The sequence below is a fragment of the Pelophylax lessonae genome, assembly GCF_965119305.1.
Source record: "Pelophylax lessonae genome assembly, chromosome: 8".
Taxonomy (NCBI): Eukaryota; Metazoa; Chordata; class Amphibia; order Anura; family Ranidae; genus Pelophylax; species Pelophylax lessonae.
Genome location: NC_138775.1, coordinates 38,297,411 through 38,317,975, shown reverse-complemented (window position 1 = coordinate 38,317,975; position 20,565 = coordinate 38,297,411). Strand labels below are relative to the sequence as shown.

At 42.9% G+C, this 20,565-nt stretch overlaps 1 protein-coding gene across 2 annotated transcripts in view; it reads right to left on the bottom strand.

The window, feature by feature from the left end:
- Positions 1 to 20,565, bottom strand: part of PDZRN3 (PDZ domain containing ring finger 3) — a 386,786-nt gene that overhangs the window by 310,462 nt on the left and 55,759 nt on the right. For both annotated transcript variants that reach the window (XM_082265835.1, XM_082265836.1), the window contains one exon: positions 15,456 to 15,563. In XM_082265835.1, the coding sequence (XP_082121961.1) occupies positions 15,456 to 15,563 (108 nt within the window). The remainder of the gene's footprint in view (positions 1 to 15,455; positions 15,564 to 20,565) is intronic.

Below are 20,565 nucleotides of genomic sequence, written 5' to 3'. Positions count from 1 at the left end.
CGCACAGGATGGGATCGCACAAGTGTGAACCGCTGTGCGATCCGATCCTGATGCGGCTGCAAAAATGCCTCCTGTGCGTGTTTGCACCGGGTGCGATGCGAATTTAGCCATACAAACTGTATGGCTAAACTCGCACCGCACAGCTGATCGCATGTAATGTCGGAGCAGTGCGCTCCGACATTACATGCGAACCCGGCACTCGCATCAGTGTGAACCGGGTCTAAGGCTCCATTCACACTACCGCGACTTGTCAGGCGACTTGTGAGCCTGACAAGTCACAGTCCCTCGCGGTCCATTGACTGGTACAGGACCCGCTCTAATAGGAGCGACACAAGTCGCTCCGATTTAGAAAAAGAGTCCTGTACTACTTCGGGGCGACCTCGGAGCGACTTGCATAGACATTCATTATATGAAGTCCGTGCAAGTCGCGCCAAAGTCGCGGTGCACGGGACTTCACAGGTCGCCCCCGAAGTCGTGCAGAAGTCGTGCCGCTCCAGTGTGAATGTGGTCTAAGTGTCGGTTCACACTATGGCGATCTGACTTCGGGGGGCGACTAGTGAAGTCGCCGTGCACCGCGACTTCGGCGCGACTTGCACGGACTTCACATAACGGAAGTCAATGCAAGTCGCTCCGACTTCTGTCAAAAGTAGTACAGGAACTATTTTCTAAGTCAGAGCGACTTGAGTGGCTCCTATTAGAACGGTTCCCATAGCACTGAATGGACCGCGACTTGTCAGGCTGACAAGTCGCCTGAAAAGTCGCGGTAGTGTGAACCGGGACTAAGGGTCATTTTGTTTTTGTGGAGAGCAACCTCACCCGAGTAATTGAGTCATGTTATATTCTCATGGATTTTCAGAAAATCTGTATCCAGGTTTTTAACGCTGGTGTTAGAGGCGTCTGTAAGCCTATGTGTATTATTTATGCATATATACAGTGCCTTGGAAAAGTATTTATACACCTTGAAATTTTCCACATTTTGTCAAGTTTTGCCTTTCATTTCTATTTCAAACTGGGTGGGTTGTTTTACAAGGTGATCGTTAACAACCACTTTAAACTCACAAGTGCTTTTTTTACACTACTTTTCCTTTACAGTATACTGTAGCTTTTCTCAACTTTTCTAGCATGGAGGAACACTTACTAAAGCTTAACACAACATATCTTTCTAGTCTCATCGATCCCCTGCAATTAATTGCTAAATCTACAGCTTACTGTACATTAGTCTGATGGTCAGTGGGTAGAATGATCTTTATATTTGTTGTCAACGGAAAGACTGCTACGTGTTTTGGCGGTCATACAGAAGAATGTTCCCTACATTGGGGGCCAGTGGGAAGAATTCTTCTTATATTGGGGGTCATTGAGAAGAATGTTCCTTACATCGGGGGTCAGTGGGAAGGATACTCCTTACATCGGTGATCGGTGGGAAAAATGTTCTTACAATAGTGGTAGGTGGGAAGAATGTTCCTTATAATGGTGGTAGGTGGGAAGAATGTTCCTTACATTGGTGGTCATTGAGAAGAATGTTCCTTACATTGGTGATCAGTGGGAAAAATGTTCCTTATACTGGTGGTCGATGGGAAGAATCCCCCTTTTACAGATAGCTAAAAAAAATAATGGTGTCATTGGAAACTTGTCTGAGAGGAAGAAATTGCTCCTTGCTCAAGGAACCCCTAGCAAACTCTGGAGGAACCCTGGTTGAGAAAGGCTGGTATGCCGACTTTTCACAATTACAAATTGAAGAATTAATAGGTTTAGTGAAAAAATGTTTAGTGAAAAAACCATTATAAGGAACATTCACCATTATAAGGAACTTTTTTTGGTAGTTATATGCTATAAGTGTATTTTTATAGAGTTCTATACATCAGACCAAGAGGGCACATTTGGGGAAGAAAGAGGTATAGTAGGATTTGGTTTAAAATGAAGGACAGTTCTAGGAAATCCCTCATGGGGAGTTGTCATTAGAACAGGTACCCCCATTGGAAGATTTCCCCTCTATTTCTGTTCAGGTGAATTTTGGAACTCCCATCCGTTTCTGTACCAGAGCAAATGGCGGGGATGTCCCTACCGGGAGAACACAGTGATCATTGCTAGGGACTTTAGTCACTATCAATAATTGCATCCTAAAATTCCGACATGCTGGTTGTCAAGTCGATTGACGAATCAACTTGGGTACAATCAGCCTGCCATACAAGGATTGAACCATTCGAACCATCTATGGCCGGCTTAAGTTTCTTTATAGCCTTTTGAATCATAAATTCTTAGGTCTCTCTGATGTCAATACCTCTAATCCTCTGGTCTAGTAGAAAAGGTGAAAGGGGTAAATAGTATTCATATTCAGAGACCACCACCAATCTAAGATTCAGGTCTTGGGCCCACATACTTTCCTCCGCCATTTGCAATCATATACTCATCTCTCAATAGCATACAGTAGCTCCCAGCTGTCCCTGATTTCAAAGGACTGTCCCTGATTTGGAACAAAGTCCCTCTGTCCCTATTTCCTCCTCATTTGTCCCTCATTTTTATCTTAAAAAAAAGTGTTTACCAGTGCTAAACCTCTCATCAAATTTCTAAATGCTGTATTTTTAAATTTCAAAAGTCAGTATAAAGGAATAGTAGTGGTATAAAAAAAAGCATTTGTGGGTTTAACCAATGATTAATTTGTATAATTCTCCTTTTTTTTTATAAAGACTGGAGCCACTAGAATTACCGGAATCCCTTTTGCCTCGATCCTGCACAGGAGTTTTGGTAGAAGTTCGAGAGGGGGAGGGCGTAAATCAGATGATACTGACTCCAAGGAGCCACTAATGCATCTCTGGCGTCAGCCAGAGGATCCCGAGACCGTGCCACAAACCTCCCAAGAAGGGGGGGGCTGCATGGGAAGGAGAGGAACTCGGGGTTCCGAGTGTCCCAGGGAGGGGGCCCACGTCCGCCCCAAAAACCTCCAGGGTTAAAGGGGGGACAGCTACTTACCATACCAGGAACAGGGTGGGCACCGCTCCTGACAGACCACCACTCCATCAGAATAGGGGGTCTGTTGGCCAGGAGAAATGCTTCGACTCAGGCCAAGGCCAGGTCGTATGTGCCCTTGCGAGACGTTTAACTTGCAGGCCAGCCCCGGTCCAGTGGGGCTATGTCGCGCCCGACCTAGCGTGGAGCTGAGGCCTGCGCAAGCTCTCTGACCAGACTGGGGGGACCCTCTGGATCTAGATTATCCAGTCTGTCGCCCAGTCTGGCAGTTAATTGTAGATTCTCATAGGAAAAAAATAACATTGATAGGTAACAAATTCCATTAAAAAGGAAAAAATTGCCAGGACCAGAGATCACAGAAAGTACTAGGTCCTTACTCCTGACTAGGCAAAAAAACTGAGTGCCTATAGCTGAGAGTGGAAGTAAACTCCCTGGGACTGCCCCATAGGCATATTCAAGCTTTTTCCTGCTTAGTGTCCTACTCCTGTAGAGGGCAATATAACCCCAATGATCAAGAAGATAAGGAGCTGTGTCTGTCAATGAACGAAGAGTATAAAGTATGAATGAATGAAGAGAAAGTGCAATAACATTTTAATTCACCAATGTCTATTCAAAACTGAAATATCAATTTTAGATGGACAAGGTCTTTGAGTTTAGTTCACAGACACTGGGGAGGAAAAAATTTCTTGACTCATAAACCAGATACATTGAAGCATCAACTCTTCATAAATCTATTGTCCAAAATACAAACCACAAACTTATTAAACCCATCAATGTGGAAGCATGACACAAGGGACTGAACAAAAAATACTCTCCTTAGCTGACTAGCGGCGGAAAAGTTTTCCTAAATGACATTTCAATAGCGGGAGACGATTTGTTGAAATGTACAGCACCCCCATCAGTTTTAGCAGGCAGGTCACCATGGGGAAGACAAAACACAACAAAACACAGTTACGCCACAGCGAGTTCACATCTATATCGAGGGGAAGTTATGGCCTTTTTCAGCCAGCCAGAAATCACAAGCAGAAGTCATACAATTTAAACTGTCAGAGACTGCTCATCAACTCCAGATTGCAAAAATGAGACCTTCACCACATCAAAGTGCAGTCATATTGTAACAATTGTCTTCAGGAACTGGAGACTTTGTCACCACGCCATTCGTAAATTTAACAGAAGCTAATGACCATCAGCAAAATGGTGGTTTCCTTTAAAGAAAACTCCAGTCAACGTAGCAGTACACCAGTAAATCTCAGTATAAAGTCGTTAAAGCCAGACTTTAAGCAGATTAAAAAAGACCAACATTTAATTCAGTTATACTGTATATTAATTTAAAAAGTCTGAGAGGTAGAAATTTCTAATAGCTCATGGAAGCCCTAGCAGCCTGTGATGGAACCGTGGTTGAGAAATTCTTGGTCTAGGGCAGTGATGGCGAACCTTGGCACACCAGATGTTTCAGAACTGCCCTTCCCATGATGCTCCTGCACTCTGCAGTGTGGTTGAGCATCATGGGAAATGTAGTTGAAAACATCTGGGGTGCCAAGGTTTGCCATCACTGGTCTAAGGGGTATACAATAAGGTGAAATACCCTTTAACTCACTCCCCCACGCCCCCTCCTCTCTGTATGTCTGGTCCCCCAAAGCCACTCCTCCTCACTGCCCTATTGGTCTAAGCTATTTAATGTCAGGGTCCTGTCCATATCCAGGGAGCATCAGAGAGCACCTGCTGCAAACAGAGCAAGACATAGGATGAATATTTCACTTGATTCTTCATCCTGTCGATGAAACAAGCACAACCCTTGCGGTTCAGGAGGTTTCTGATTAAAAGTTAGATTTTCAATTATAGCTGAGGTTTTAGCTTTCAGGTTTATGTTCTGTCAAAATGTTTTTTCCATGTTTCTTTGCCCTATATTTTCCTTATTTGCATTATAGAACTCCCTAAGTGGCAACAGTTTGGAGATTGGCTTTTTCTGTTCCAGCACTGTACCAGTGGGCACAAATAAAGCTCCATAAATACATGGTTTCACGAGTTGAGTGTGGAGGAACTTAAGTGATCTGCACAGAACCTTGACCTCAACCCTGCTGAATACTTTTAGGATGAGTTGGGCAGCCAACTGCAAGCCAGGTGTTCTCATGCAACATCATTAACTGATCTCGTAAATGCTCTTTGACTGAATGGGCAAAAAATTTTGTAGACACAGGCTCTCAAAATCTTGTGGAGAGCATTCCCATAGGCATCGATGCCGTTATCATCACCAAGAACTAGGATTAATGGGATGTCCAACGAGTTCACATAGGTGTGATGTAGGGATCGACCGATTAATGGTGGGGCCACTTTTTTTTTAAGTATCGGTCACAAACTTGCAGATTTGACCAATACCGATTCAAGTGGTTGTACCTGCAGCTACAGGCATCACCCCGGTACCGTTTTTTTTAGAGCCGATGGTCGGCTTTCTTGTAATAACAACCAATGCAGCTAAACAGGCTTTAGGCCCCTTCCACCGCCTTACGCCACTCCGCCCGGGTCTCCCGTCCCACCGGGAGCCCCGAGCAACCAGCCCGCATGTCTGCCGGCTGGCCGAAGACCCAAACAAAGCCGGGAATCAGCTCTGATCGGGTCTCCGATGTAGTAACCTGGAAGCATTGTCATGACATCACTTACTGGTGCCTTAAAGGCGCCAGATTTTAAAAAAATTACAGTATTGAAAACTGCCAAACTTTTGAATGTTTTTAAGTGCAGAGGAGGGGTTTGGCGTCTTATAGACCCCAGATCACTCCATAAAGAGTACCTGTGACTGCCTATTACTGTCACAAGGGACGTTTACATTCCTTATGAAACCAATAAAAGTGATAAAAAAAGAATAATTTAAAAGGACAGTGTAAAAAATAAAAACTTTAAATGTATATAAAATTGGCACCAAATATCGTCTATCAGCCTGAAGAGTGGCCAGAAAATTAGTATCAGCATCGGCCCTGAAAAAAATGATATCGGTCGATCCCTAGTGTGATGACCTGTGTTGTGAAGACAACCCCGATTTCCCGCACTCCACCCAATTCAAACCATGATAGGACTATGTCATATGGATTTTCAGTTTGGGAATATTTCTTCAAAGTCAGAAAGATACCGCAGAAGGTCTAACAGAGACAACGGTCACTTATATTTTTCAAAGTTTTTGAAAGCTACTGACTTTCAAAAAACTCAACAACTCTCAAAAAGTTTTTCTAACAAAAAAAAATGTAACTTTTTTAACCAAATAATAAACTCCTCCAAGCCTGTAATTTGTGTCTGTAACAGTGACCTCAACGCTACAAATCTGGATTATCTTGATAGAGGCACTCGTAGTTTCATGGTCTTCTTAATCCCAAAGAAATACATTTTCGTATGACTGTTCTGAAGCTTGCCCAGTGATCTGTGTTCTATTAATTTTTACACTGCAGTGCAATCATGAAAATGCTATGAGAGCTTGGCTAAACATAAATGTTGGACCTTGGCTATTATTTAAAACCACTGCCTCCCCAAATCCCAGACGGCGTTTTATCAGCAGAATACGAGCAGAGAGATATTGTTCTCCTGCCAGAGGGAGCAATCTTCGACAGCTGTTTCTTAATTTCTTGAAATCACATACGAAGAGAGAAATCAGAATTGCACCAGTTCAAGCTGATGACTTGCCAACAACTTTGCAACCGAGCCAGTATTTAAAGAAAATACATTCTACTTATGACTAGGAAATATTTTCACTTTATTGTTCTATAAATGTTCAGGGAAATATATGAACTGTGGTTATTCAGAGCCAAGGACCTGGTATCAGATCAAATCTATATTTCTGAAACGGAATTGGATTTGCTTTAGAGTTGACTCAAAACTATACAAAAAGTATCTTTTTGTACAAAAACACATCTTGATGAGCCTGTTCAAATTATTAAAATTCTTAAACCACTGGAGCGCCTATCAGCTGGTATAGAACTCCCAACAGGACTCTTCCTTTTTAAATTTAGAAAATGGGTTTGGATCCTCTATAATGTTTTTATTACTGTGTCTTCTTGGAGACTTTTCCATCTACCTCTCCATAGGCTATCCCCTCTTCAGTCTATCATTAATGCTGCTGCCAGACTCATTTACCTTACCAACCGCTCAGTGTCTGCCACCCCTCTCCGCCAAGCCCTACATTTGCTCCCAATCCCCCAGCAAAATAAATTCAAAATATTAACCATAACATACAAAGCCAATAACAACTCCCCGAGCTACGTCACCAATCTTGTCTCCAAATATCACCCAAGCAGTCCTCTCCACTTCTCTCAAGACGTCCTGCTCTCAAGCTCCCTTGTCTACTCCTCCCATGCTCGTCTCCAGGATGTCTCCAGAGCCTCTCCCATCCTCTGGAACTCTCTACCTCAATCTGTCTGGCTATCTCCTACTCTTGCTGCCTTTAGGCAATCCCTGAAAACTCATCTCTTCAGGGAAGACTATCACGCCTCCAACTAATCTTTTTCCACTTCCTTCAGCTCATTCCCCACAGTTACAACCTTTTTTATCACCTGCCCCACCCTACTAGATCGCAAGCTCATCTGAGCTTCTAAATTATTGTATTGTAACTGTAACTGTATTGTCTCCCTTTTTATATTGTAAAGCAATGCGTAAACTGTTGGCGCTATATTAATCCTGTATAATAATATCAATAATGATGATACCGATGGTAAGATTAACTTCCTGTTTTTCCTTTTGGGATATATTTATGTACAGCAGAGGTCTCCAAACTTTTTAAACAAAGGGTGAGTTCACTGTCTATCAGGCTTGAGGGGGGGCCGGACTGTGGCCATTGGGAGTAGAAAAGGTCCTGACGTCAGTGGGAATAAACAATGCCCCATTGATGGTATCAGTGGGAGGAATTGTGCCCCATCGTTGATGTCAGTGGGAGGAATTGTGCCCCATCGTTGGTGTCAGAGGGAGGAAATGTGCCCCATCATTGTTGTCTTTAGGCCCATTGTTGGTGTCATTGGAACTGTGCTCCATCTTGGTGTCACTGGGAGGAATTGTGACCCATCATTGGTGTCATTGGAAGAAATTCTGTCCCTTCAATGGTGTCAATGGGGGGAATTATGTCCCATTGTTGGTATTAGTGGATGAAAATAGTGCCCCAAGGGCTGGATAAAAGCAAACAAAAGACTGCCCCTGCCCCCTGGGCCACAGTTTGGAGACCACTGATATAAAGAATCCATCTGAGAACTAGTGACATATCCACTAGTGGGTTCTCCAAAAGGGGCTCCATTTTAGAGAGTGAAAAGTTAAACTCACAGCAATGCTATGTAGACCACCAGGTAATTGATTGAGAGTAAATTCTACCAGCATATGCACCTGGAGCAACATAAACATAAAAAAACAACCCTTCCATACTCAATTCATAACTAGAATGACAAAAATCAGTTGGAGTTCCCCTGAACTCCAAACAAACAGTTAAATTACCTGATGAAATACGTAAACTGTATGGGAGCTGTCTTATTTGGCAAAGGATTTGTATCCATGGCTGTCCAGTTCTGAGATTTACACAGTCTTGCTAAACAACACAGCCAGATTGATGTCTGGACTATTCTGTGCCTTGCAGGTAAGCAATGAAGCTAGATCACCTCCCTATCCTAGCTTGTAATTGGACTGTAAACGCGCAGCAGCAGACCAAAGAGAGAGTCCCTCTGCTCAGATTGTAAGCACGTGGGCATGCAGCATGCTTGATTGTTTCATAGTGCTGCTCTTCCCTGTCCCAGTTTGAGTGCTGCTGTACAATGAATTACAGGAGACAGATACCAAATCTAATGACAGTAGCTATATTTAAAAATACATTTTTTGTATTTTTTTTTAATAAATACATAACTGCATTAATAGGCATTTTTATGTTTCATCTACCTGGACTTCAGTTTTAAAGTAATCCTGTGCTTTACCCACTCAGGCTAAAGTAATAGGTTCACTCAGGGGCGTAACTACAGGGATTGCAGGGGTTGCAATTGCAACCGGGCCCCATGCTCCAGGGGACCCATGCTCCAGGGGGCCTGTGTGGCTCCCCTGTACATCTGGATAGGAGGGGGGCCAGGGGCAGCATGTAGAGAAATCACTGTCCTCCTGGCATTCCACCACCGTTGGGAGGCCCTGAGATGGCAGGAAGGGAGCCCACTGCAGAACTTGTGAAAGGGCCCCGCAATGAGAGTAAAGGGCCCCAGGATCATTGGGAAGAGCCCCAGGCTTGAAGGGAAGGGCCCTGGCCAGGGGTCCGGGGGGGGGGCCTTAATGGTTTCTTGCACCGGGGTCCTTAAGGTTCTAGTTACACGTCTGGGTTCACTTTAGGCTTTATGTGCACTAACCTCCCCTGGATGCCAGCCACAGAAAAATGCTAAACACTGCAAAGCCACATGTAAACCAGTACCGTGGTTTACAGGAGTTTGTTGACACGTTCTTTGGCCAAAATGCTCCTCTCCAAAATGCAATTCTTCCACGTTCAGGTGAGAGAGGTTTAACCTCCCTTAAATGCAGCTGCTCCTAAACTCTGCTAAAAGCCTATGTGTACATGGACATTTAAGCTTTTAATGAGTTGCGTTTAGGGGCTTTGGCAAGAAAACACCAAAAGCTCATAAACGTGAGTTTAGGAGCAGCTAGTGTACATAAAGCCTAAGAGCAGCTTTTCTCAATGAGGGCTCAATAGAAACCTTGGGTTCCTCCATAGGTTGTTAGGGGATCCTTGACCAAACAAAAGTGCACACACCGCTCAGGCAGATGGATGGTTCAGCACATTGCTGCGGGTGCTCGCCTCGGCTCACAACCGCGGAATACAGAGTTAACAAGGAAGAACATGGCAGCACACCACATTCAAAGAAGTGCTTGTCGAGGTTCCTTATCCATCGCCAAATCAGACAGATGTAATAGAACAAGGTTGATGCGTTTCACACGAACATACCGTGCTTGTTCACAACCTAGGGCAGTGATGGCGAACCCTGGCACCCCAGATGTTCTGGAACTACATTTCCCATGATGCTCATGCACTCTGCGGTGTAGTTGAGCATCATGGGAAATGTAGTTCCAAAACATCTGGGGTGCCAAGGTTCGCCATCGCTGACCTAGGGGATCCTTGAGCAATGACCAATTTCTGCCTCTTAGATAAGTAACCACTAACAACCATGATCTTTTTAGCTAACTGTACTCTTCCCAATGACCACCAATGTAAGCAACATTCTTCTTAGTGACCATCACATGAATGTAAAGTGAGCCGTATAAATAGTAGTTATTAGCAGGGGTTCCCTGAGACCAAAAATATATTTCAAGGGTTTCTCTATGTTAAAAAGGTTGAGAAAGGATGCTTTCGAGGATGCGGGGTAATGGGCGCACACAGTACTATCCTATTGTTGGTCTTCCATTTCCCTGTTAGTCTATAAGAGGAAAACTTGGCAGTGCCAGGACAATGGGTGTGACTTTCCCTCAAGCAACACAGGAAAAGCCGCTCAGGTGAGGCATAAATGTCCAGGTGCTGGTCGGAACCCGCCATCCAGTAATCAAGCTTCCAAAGAGAAAAAGTGACCGCACTCAGAGATGAATGAACTTGAAGTGTTTATTCCCATTCATAAAAGACAACGGTGCATCGGACAGACATGGACCCGTTTGATGCGTTTCACGACTCTGTAGGCTGGCAGGCTATAAACAGGCCTAAAACCTCGGGGCAACAAAATTGCCCCTAGCAGAGTGTAAGCTCTGACTCGAAACTAAGTTGTAACTTGCACAAATGCAGCAAGCAAACCGAAAGAGCTCCCTATCCTTTCTGTCTTACTGCATTTGCTTCTTTGCCCTGAACATGCCAAATACAGGTTTACTTTAAAGGTCTGAAATATTTTCATACAAATTATCTAAATTTTACAAAATTAACTTCTGTATCCTTGAATCACCCTCTCTCCCCCATCTCTTTTATAGCTTAAACAAAGACACTTGAGGCATATGGCTTATTGAACTCATCATCTTTAAGGAAAATCTCTGGAAAATCGCCTTGTCAAGCCCAAAAACTGTCATACTGCAGCCTTCAGCAAGGCCTCCAGCCAAAGGTAGATTAGGATTGTACATTGCAACAAATTGACAGTTGCATGATCACAGGGAAATCCTTGGCAACGGGCATTTTCTATCTGCTTATATCTTATTAAACCTCAGCTCTCATTCATTATTTTCAGATTCACAGAAGGAGAGCTTTTCAGAATCTATCACCAAGTCTTATGAAGAGTCGTAAAAAAAATAAAAAAAAATAAAACAGCGATACGTCTTTAGGGGAAGATTAGACAGCTTAACGGGGAATCTCTCATTAAGCAACGTTTTAATCCTATTTAACTTTAAACACAACCATAATTAAGAGCTGTCTTGTGTATTTTTTTTTTAAATAGCTCTGCCAGGTTATTAAAAAGGAAGAGGATGCCTAAAATAAACTCGTCAAATATTAAGAAATCTGGTATGATATTTGAGTCGGCTACCAAGTGTACAGATTTCTGGATATTTTAGGAACCCCTCAGTCCAGTTAAGAGCCAGTCAACAATTTTCAGGAGCCAAGGGGCGTGCAGCTTAAATAAAGAAGTTTACAACTCAGCAACCAGCAGGAACAATCAATGTTATGTATTTTTGCTAGTCAGCAATTGTTCTTGAAAAGTTGGAAGGTCATGGCCCTTGAGATGCTGGCTTAAAATGCCGCCCACCAATATTCAAAAAAAATAAAAATGCAAATTCAGGTTAAAAGACATTTGAATGTTTTTAATTGATACATTAGATATATAAATTTTGTGGTTTTTTTTAAATTGTACAGTTGATCTTTAAAAAATACCTTTTTTTTATGACCTTCATGTACTTCTCTGCAGCATTTCTACAGAAAGAAGGATAAAATAGGCCAACAAATGCTGTCAGTCTGACACTGAGAACTTGTTGACAGGAGGACAGAGCAGAGTGATGACTTCAGCAGTGTGGTGTGCTGCTTAAAGTAGAACTATAGGCAGTTTTTTTTCCATTTTGGATGGAGTAGGGGGGTTAAAAGCTAAGTCAGATTTTTTTTTTGCCATCTGTGTCCCATTGCGGAGATTTTCCTTCACTTTTTGTCCCATAGCCAAACTGAAAGTGAAAGGAAATCCTGCATATAAAGGGAATTCCTTGGGGACCCCCCAGGTCACCATAACTAGTGTCCTCATTGGAACATTTTTTCTCCTAATTTGTTTCTGAAGACAACCCAAAATTTGGGATTTTTTTTACTTTCATTTTAAATGGTAATGGTAAACAGGACAAATAGCTAGAGGGAATCTTCCTAACAGTGACACAGACGGCAATAAAAACTGGCAAAAGTTCTAATCTCTCTCCAGTTCTAATCTCTCTCCAGTTCTAATCTCTCCAAAGTTTTGCTTTTAGGTATACTTTAAGTGAATGTACCCCCATTCCTCCGTCTTCCTCCCTTAGATCATGTCCCAGCAATTTTTTTTTCCTGTGATGTGTTCCTTTATTGAAAAAAAGCATTAATCCAAGTGACAAGCTTGCCAGGTCTGTAAAATTCTTGCAGCAGCAGCTGCTAGGAGCTAGTTTCCTACTGGGATAGGCACACCTCCAGAACTACATCTCTCAAGAGCCCTTTCAATATACAAAATTTGAGGGAAGGCTCTTAGGAGCCATGGCAGTAGCACCCTTTAATTGGGAAAGAAATCAATAAACGCACCTAGAGTGGCACAGAGAGAGGTGGGGAATAGATTGAGTTCTGTAGTGCACTAATCAATGGAATGAGGAATGAGGGCCACACAGTCCCATAGGAAACCAAAGGCCCACTATGGTGGGTACCCAAAAAATAGATAAGTCCCTAAAACATAACTTGAGACATCTTGCACAAGAGACCAGTAATACAAAGCAAAGCTAGATGGTTAGTTCCTGTGTGTCAATCCAATTTGCCTATATTTTATTGATCTTTGCGGATAGTTCTGGCTGGAAGAAGTGAATTTACATAGGTGTAGGACCCCCACTGATCGTCGTTCTCCACACTTGCAGCATTTTTGACGGGGATGAATGAAGGAATGTGCATGTATTGCAGAGATGTACTAAATATACAGTATCTATGTTTTATTTTGCTAGGAATATGCTTGATATTGAAACTGTGATCTTGCCTTACCTTTTGGGGTAGCCCCAGGTCTTTAGACCTGACATTTGTTTGCATCCTGGGTTCATTTCAACCTCTACTTATAGGGTCAATTGATGCCTTCCTACAGGACACACAATGCATTTGGTGCTCAATAAGAAGGGACAGGGACCTGTAGGAGGCAAGCCATAGGCCAACTGCACAAGCTATAGGTAATTATATTTCATAAAAAAGTACATGGTTTTGGGGACCCCACACCCACTAAAAATAAATCAACATGCTCACTCTTTAGATCAGGAGCTAAGTTTGAATGAAAGACCAATCCATAGGTTCACTTTAACTCTAGTGGAGTAAAGTAAAGTCATCAAGTTGAGTGTGCTGTCTTGTGGGATGTACCTAGGACCACAAGATTGGCTGAACAGATTAACAATTGTGTGTATTTACTTGACTATCTTGAGTTTAGCTTATCATCATGGGAAAACTATTTTAATTCTATTTGCACATAATTTCAAACACAGGACATGCTGGAGGCAAATCCATCAAAACACCATCCTTTTACAACCAGCTAAAACACAGTCACAAAATAATTCTTAATGGAAACAAAAAACAAGGCTACACCAATATTCACAGTTCAGAGCACACGGCAAGAGAGAATGACAGCTTCTTTTCGGGATGGCAGCAAACGTCTTTGGTACTTCAGCTGCTGCTTCCTAGAGTACCCATCACTTAGGCACCATGAATGTAGCCATGCTGTGTGTATGCCAAAGCAGGCAATCAAGTAATTGCAAAGCAATGACAAGACAAAAACCCTAGGCCTTATAACTGTGACTTTAAAAGGAATATGTCACAAAAGAAAAGCCATAGACAGAAACTGCCTATAAAGTTATATACTGGTTAAAAGGAAGAGAAGCTGAAGATATATTCAGCTTAACTGTGCCACAACAAGCACACATTTTGGTTGTCAGAGACTGATCATGTCAATTTTGCACTTATCATGTGGTTATTTTTAAAACTTGACAGGACCCCTTTAAAGTAGCCCAATTTCTTGGAAAAAAAACCAATTCAAACAGAGCCACTGTGTAAAAGTTGATGTTGCATATTAATTTGCTCGGCAGGCAGCAAGACCAAACTTCGCACTCTTCCAGATTTGTCAGCCATCCTTTCCCTTACCGTAGTTTGAAGTTCGTACTACTTATGTCATTGAAGGGCAAAGTAGTGACATAGCATTTGACGGGAGTAACCACAGCCTGCAGTGGGAGAGGCATATTCACTGACGCTTGAATGGCGCCTATAGCTCTGCCACAGAGCAAGTAAGAAACTCACCATTCCCTGGAAAACAGCTTTTATCGGGTGGCTCTGTCCAAATTGTTCTATGCTAGCCACAGAGTCATTTTTCTACACAGTAATCAGAATTTCACTTTTATACTCCCATACTGCACTGGAAACAAAAGTTGGCCGCAAGTAACAAAAAAAAGCTATTGGTTTCAACATTTTTAACTATAAAGCTAATTGGCCATTCGTAGCCCATCATTGTCTGACCACAGTAGACTGCTGTAAACTAGCCCATCGAGTTCACAATATAAATATACCTTAAAGGAAACCTAGAACAAGTAAATATGGAAGCTGCCATTGCTGACCTCTCCCTTTGAAAGCACAAGCTACGACTTAGAACTTGTATGTCCAAAACAGGTTGACTACTTTGGCAGTATCCTTGTCATTCAATTACACTGAAACTACAGGTTTCTTGACTGTCATATTAATCCAATGACTTAAGAAGTTTCAAAGACAAGGCCTTGGAGCAAGTATACGGATCAGGCTCTTTGTGTTCACTTTGATTTACTAATCTGCATACTTGCTCCAGGTCAGTGAAGTACTGAAGCCAAGAAATTAGCATTTCTGGGAGGAGGTCTGCATTGGGAGTCCTATATGGTTCTCCTTTAAAAGAAAAGAAAAATCCAATTGGCTGCCATGGGTGACAAGGACAGGTCTTCCTTCAGCCACTTTTGCTTTTCGGAATCTCAGCCAACTTTTCTTTTCAGAGTCTTCGATGGTAAAAAAAAAAAAAAAAGGTCCAGGTTTTATTTCATGATAACAACATGTCACATATTGCCTTAATTGTGTGGTTAGCCACAAACACAGAATGTAAAAAGATCGGCGTGTTCTCGATAAGTCAAGACATGCAGCAGTATGCAGCCATGTACCTAAATATAGAAGATGCGCTTCAGGACACAAAGGTCATCTGTGACTCCATTCCATCAGCATTTGATGGACTTCACTTCCTGGAGATACTCAACATCTTATACCTCTTTCCTTTAGCAGGGAGGTCACAGACCTCTCATCAGTTTTGACATGGAACTTTAACCAGACAGATTTCACATACCTCGATAATCCTGTCATGAATCTGAAGACCGCCTTCTTTGGCAGCTGGGCCGCTGTCAACTATCTTGGACACAAAAATTCCTTCGCTGGAGGGCCCGTCCTGATTATCCTGAAAGAAGAACATAATGTGTAAACAAGGTGTTGCTTGTTTTTTTTTTAACTGTAACATTATAAAATGATCTATTATTGTATTTAGGAATGCCTTCAGTTAAAATGAAGGCTTAAGTCCCCGTTCACATTAGGTCGCTCCGACTTAGGGGGCGACCTGTAACGTCGCGTGCAGCGCGACTTCGGCGCGACTTGCACGGACTTCACATAATGGAAGTCAATGCAAGTCACCTCCAGGTCGCCCCGAAGTAGTACAGGACCCTTTTTCTAAGTCGGAGTGACTTGTGTCGCTCCTATTAGAACGGCTCCTGTACTGTGGGAGCGATGGTGCACGACTTGTCAGGCTGACCAAGTCGCCTGACAAGTCGTACCAGTGTGAATGGACACTTACTGTGCTACGCATTGATTTGGTTTGGGGACTTTTTGAATGCTTTTGTCTTGCCTTCTCACCATAACCTGTATGGTTATAGTGTCTCATTGCAACCAAAGCTCTACTCCATAGAAGCCATACTTTATGGTTATGGTTGGGATATGTGATGAGATGAGACATGTGGATAACATGTGTTCTAAGAAGTCTTTACTGTGCTATGCACTGATTAGGTTGGGGGGCTTTTAATCCCGTTAGTTCCTGCCCAACCTAACCTGTATTGTTATACCGTGTTGTTGGGTCACAAGCCCTACTCCAAGGATGTTCAACCTGTGGCCTGCGGAGCCCTTTGATGTGGGCCATGACATCAAACCAGGAAAGTGCATCCCTGGGGTCAGCAATCCATTGATTGCAATCTGGGCTTGCCGACCTGCCTTTCCAAAGCATCAGGGTGCAGAGAGTTGGCACCAGCAGCGAAGGGAGAAGGTGACTGTGGTGGAAGCAGTAGCCACATAGGCCGATGCTACCTCTGTAGCGCCGGCTCATGTCCCAGGGGGAGTGATACCAAGTGTACTCCACCTCTAATCCTTTCCAGCAGCCTGGACAGCAATGGCAGCAGCAGTTGCAAGAGGAAAAGAAGGTCAGTGTATTAAACAACACATTCGTTATGCATAATAGCTTTTGCAATGGGTATATTAGCACCTACTGTATAAAAAAGTTACCAACTAGAGTGCATCCGGAAAGTATTCACAGCGATTTGCTTTTTCCACATTTTGTTATGTTACAGCCTTATTCCAAAATGGATTAAATTCATTATTTTCTTTAAAATTCTACAAACAATACCCCATTATGACAACATGAAAGAAGTTTTTTTACATCTTTGCAAATTTATTAAAAATAAAAAAAAAAAAAAATAAAATATCACATGTACATAAGTATTCACAGCTTTTGCTCAATTCTTCGCTGAAGCACCTTTGGCGCCAATTACAGCCTCAAGTCTTTTTGAGTATGAAGCCAAGAGCATGGCACACCTATTGTTTGGGCAATTTCTCCCATTCTTCTTTGCAGGACCTCTCAAGCTCCATCAGGTTGGATAGGAAGCGTCGAGGAACAGCCATTTTCAGATCTCTCCAGAGATGTTCAATCGGGTTCAAGTTTGGGCTCTGGCTGGGCCACTAAAGGACATTAGCAGAGTTGTGCCGTAACCACTTATGTGTTATCTTGGCTGTGTGCTTAGGGTCGTTGTCTTGTTGGAAGATGAACCTTCGCCCCAGTCTGGGGTCCAGAGCGGTCTGGAGCAAGTTTTCATCAAGGATGTATCTGCACATTGCTGCATTCATCTTTCCTTTGATCCTGACTAGACTCCCAAATCCTGCCACTGAAAAACATCCCCACAGCATGATGCTGCCACCACCATGCTTCACTGTAGGGATGGTATTGGCCAGGTGATGAGTGGTGCCTGGTTTCCTCCAGACACAGCGCTTGCCATTCAGACCAAAGAGTTCAATCTTTGTTTCAACAGACCAGAGAATTTTGTTTCTCATGTTCTAGGAGTCCTTAAGGTGCCTTTTGGCAAACTCCAGGCGGGCTGTCATGTGCCTTTTACTTAGGAGTGGCTTCTGTCTGGCCACTCTACCATACAGGCCTGATTGGTGGAGTGCTGCAGAGATAAAAAAGAGTTCTAAAGTAACAGTAAAGCACAGTAAAGTTCTAAAAAAGCTTTACTGTGCTTTTAACCAAAAATATTTTATACAGTTTTTGACAGAGCGTGGAAGAGTTTGAACATGTGGCAGGGTTTATTGGTGTCTGTGTCCCCATTGGGGACATTACAATTACCCGACAGAGGTACTATACTATTCCCTTCTGTATCCAAAACTCTAATAAAGTTTGTCATTTTTTTATTTCAATTTCAACAAAACAATAGAAAACATGAAGATTTTGGCACTGTGTACAATGTGACCCGTGTACTAAAAGTTTAGACATCCCTGAACTAGATAGACTTCTTCAACCTAAGTATGTAAATGACAACACTGCCCTTCCATAGCTACAGTACAGTGAGTTTTCATTATAACTATAGGGCAAGAAGTATGTTAATTACAAGGTATAAATATAGGATAAAAAGCCTAAAGAAAGTAAAGTAGTGCAGCCACCACATCCAAGGAGATTGGTAAGCTGCAGTATATTACATTTTTGTTCTTGGGTTTAGATTCACTTTAGGATAGTGTCCAAGTAGGTATCTGAACCATAGCTGGGCCATAAAGAAGGTTGACCAGATAGCTGCAAACTCTGTATTTCTCAGCCTGAGTACAACCAATGGCCTTAGATCAAACATGTATATAGAGGAGTGTGCTTAGTTGAGAAAACCCATCCTCCTCTACTACCCTCCTGAAGACTCCTGGGATGTATGACATCATTTAGGCAAGGAACCAGGAAGTAACTGAAGAAATGTAAAAAAGTTTAAAATAAGTAAATATGATAAACTTTCCTTTCTACTTACTAATGCTAGCAGCACGAGGATTAAAAATAGACAATGTTGAATGGGAGAGTGAAGTTCTACCTTAAACAGATATAACAAAATGCTTTCAATATTTACCAAAAGGCAGCAAAAATCCTATCTGTGTTTTTTTTTTGTCTGTGTAGCATTGAGGAGATTGGTCTTCAATTTCTATCCCAGGGACACAAAGAGTGAGAGGAAATCCTGCCCGGAACAGGTGTCCCCACTGCAAGAATTCCCCTCACTTCTTTTCCTGGCGACACTTTCAGCAGGTGATTTATTCACTTACTGAGTATGCAGTTTCTTCTTTATCTTTTAACCATTGCCTATGTTCCAGTTTAAGCTGGTGCTATGAAAGGGTGGCTCCTTTCTCTTGCAGCATCCTATGGGGCCACTCTTGCATACAAGGACTAGAGTTGTTACATAGTTACATAGTTAGTCAGGTTGAAAAAAGACACAAGTCCATCTGGCTCAACCAATAAAAAACAAAGAACAGTAAAGAAAACCCAACCATACAATCACATATACACAATCCTATACCCGCAGTTGAACCAGAGGAAGGCGAAAAAACCCCAGCAAAGCTTGATCCAATGTGCTACAGCACTGGAAAAAATTCCTTCCTGATCCCCCGATCAATCGGATATTCCCTGGATCCCAGGTGAGAGCGGCAGGGGGGGTTCCTCCGTGTGTACAGGGACAGCCTCGGTGGTGTCCACGGGCTCCCCGTCAACTGGTGGAACGCTGGCACTCGTGGGTCCTGGGATCCTGACTTCACTCCTGCAGGTGATGCGGGATGCTACGGCGACGCGTTATCGGAGCATGCGCTCCTTCTTCAGGCCGTCAGGATCCCAGGACCCACGAGTGCCAGCGTTCCACCAGTTGACGGGGAGCCCGCGGACACCACCGAGGCTTTCCCTGTACACACGGAGGAACCCCCCCCCCTGCCGCTCTCACCGGGATCCACTTCCTCCACCACCAGGACCCGCTCCAGTGATGCTCCTGATGATCAACATTACTTGACTAACTGCATCTTATTCACCGACTAAATGTGAGTGTAATACTGCTGCACATACTTCAATAAATGTCTTGCTGCACTTAGAAGGCGCTGCGCTGTCTTCCCTCTCTTCTCACCTCAACAGTGAACACCACTCTAACAGCTATTTTCAGTTTCTCTTTACTCCATTTGAACCCAGTGCTGCCAATGTACAGCCTGCATTCAGCTACAAAGAAATCAATATGTCATCACTGCAATCAAATCATCAGTTATAGGATGTATATGTATCAGTCTTCCCAAGCATTGGACATTAGAGCCTCTCCAAGGTTTCATACCAGAGAAGAAGCTATGACAATAATGCAGTATATGAATCCATGCCTGCCCCCGCTCCCAACATAACTGGCTGTCCTGCATAGTTCACATAGCTCCCAAATGTCCCTCTTTGGACCCCAATCCCCCCCGTCTCTTCTTCTCCATCGGACATAAAGACCTGTAGATATAATTGTACACATTACATTTTTATATTGTTTTTAAATTGTATTTTAGACACCACTAAATAACTATGTTGCATACATATAAATGCTAGCATAAGAATAATGGACATCCGACATGCATTTCCCATGTGTCTGCTGTGCAATCAGCACACCAACTTGTAAGGAAAAAATAACAGCAAAGCAAAAACTGATCTGAAACTGACTGTAAAGAAAACATTTTCTAAGAAAAAAACAGGGGCTGCCATTGCTGGTCTTCTTCTGATAATGCTAGTTGCCTGGCTCTAAAATGGTTATTTGCAGCATTTTCTTTTTTTTTTTTTCACTTGCAAAGGCCTACAGCACTGGTCTGGGGGCCCGATGAGGCCCTTTGCTTGCCTTTATCCGGCCCTTGGGGCACTATTCTTTCCACTGATAAGGGGCGCTATTGCTTCCACTGACACCAAAGAAGGGGCACTATTCCTCCCACTGGCACCAACAATTGGGGACAATTCCTCCCACTGACACCAGAGATGGGGAACTAATTCTCACACTGACACTTTAATAATTTAGTGGCACTGTTCTTCCCACTTTTTTTTACTCTGAACCACCAAGCCTGATGCACTGTTTACTCCCACTAATGTCAGGGCATTTTCTACTCCCACTGGCCACAGTCTG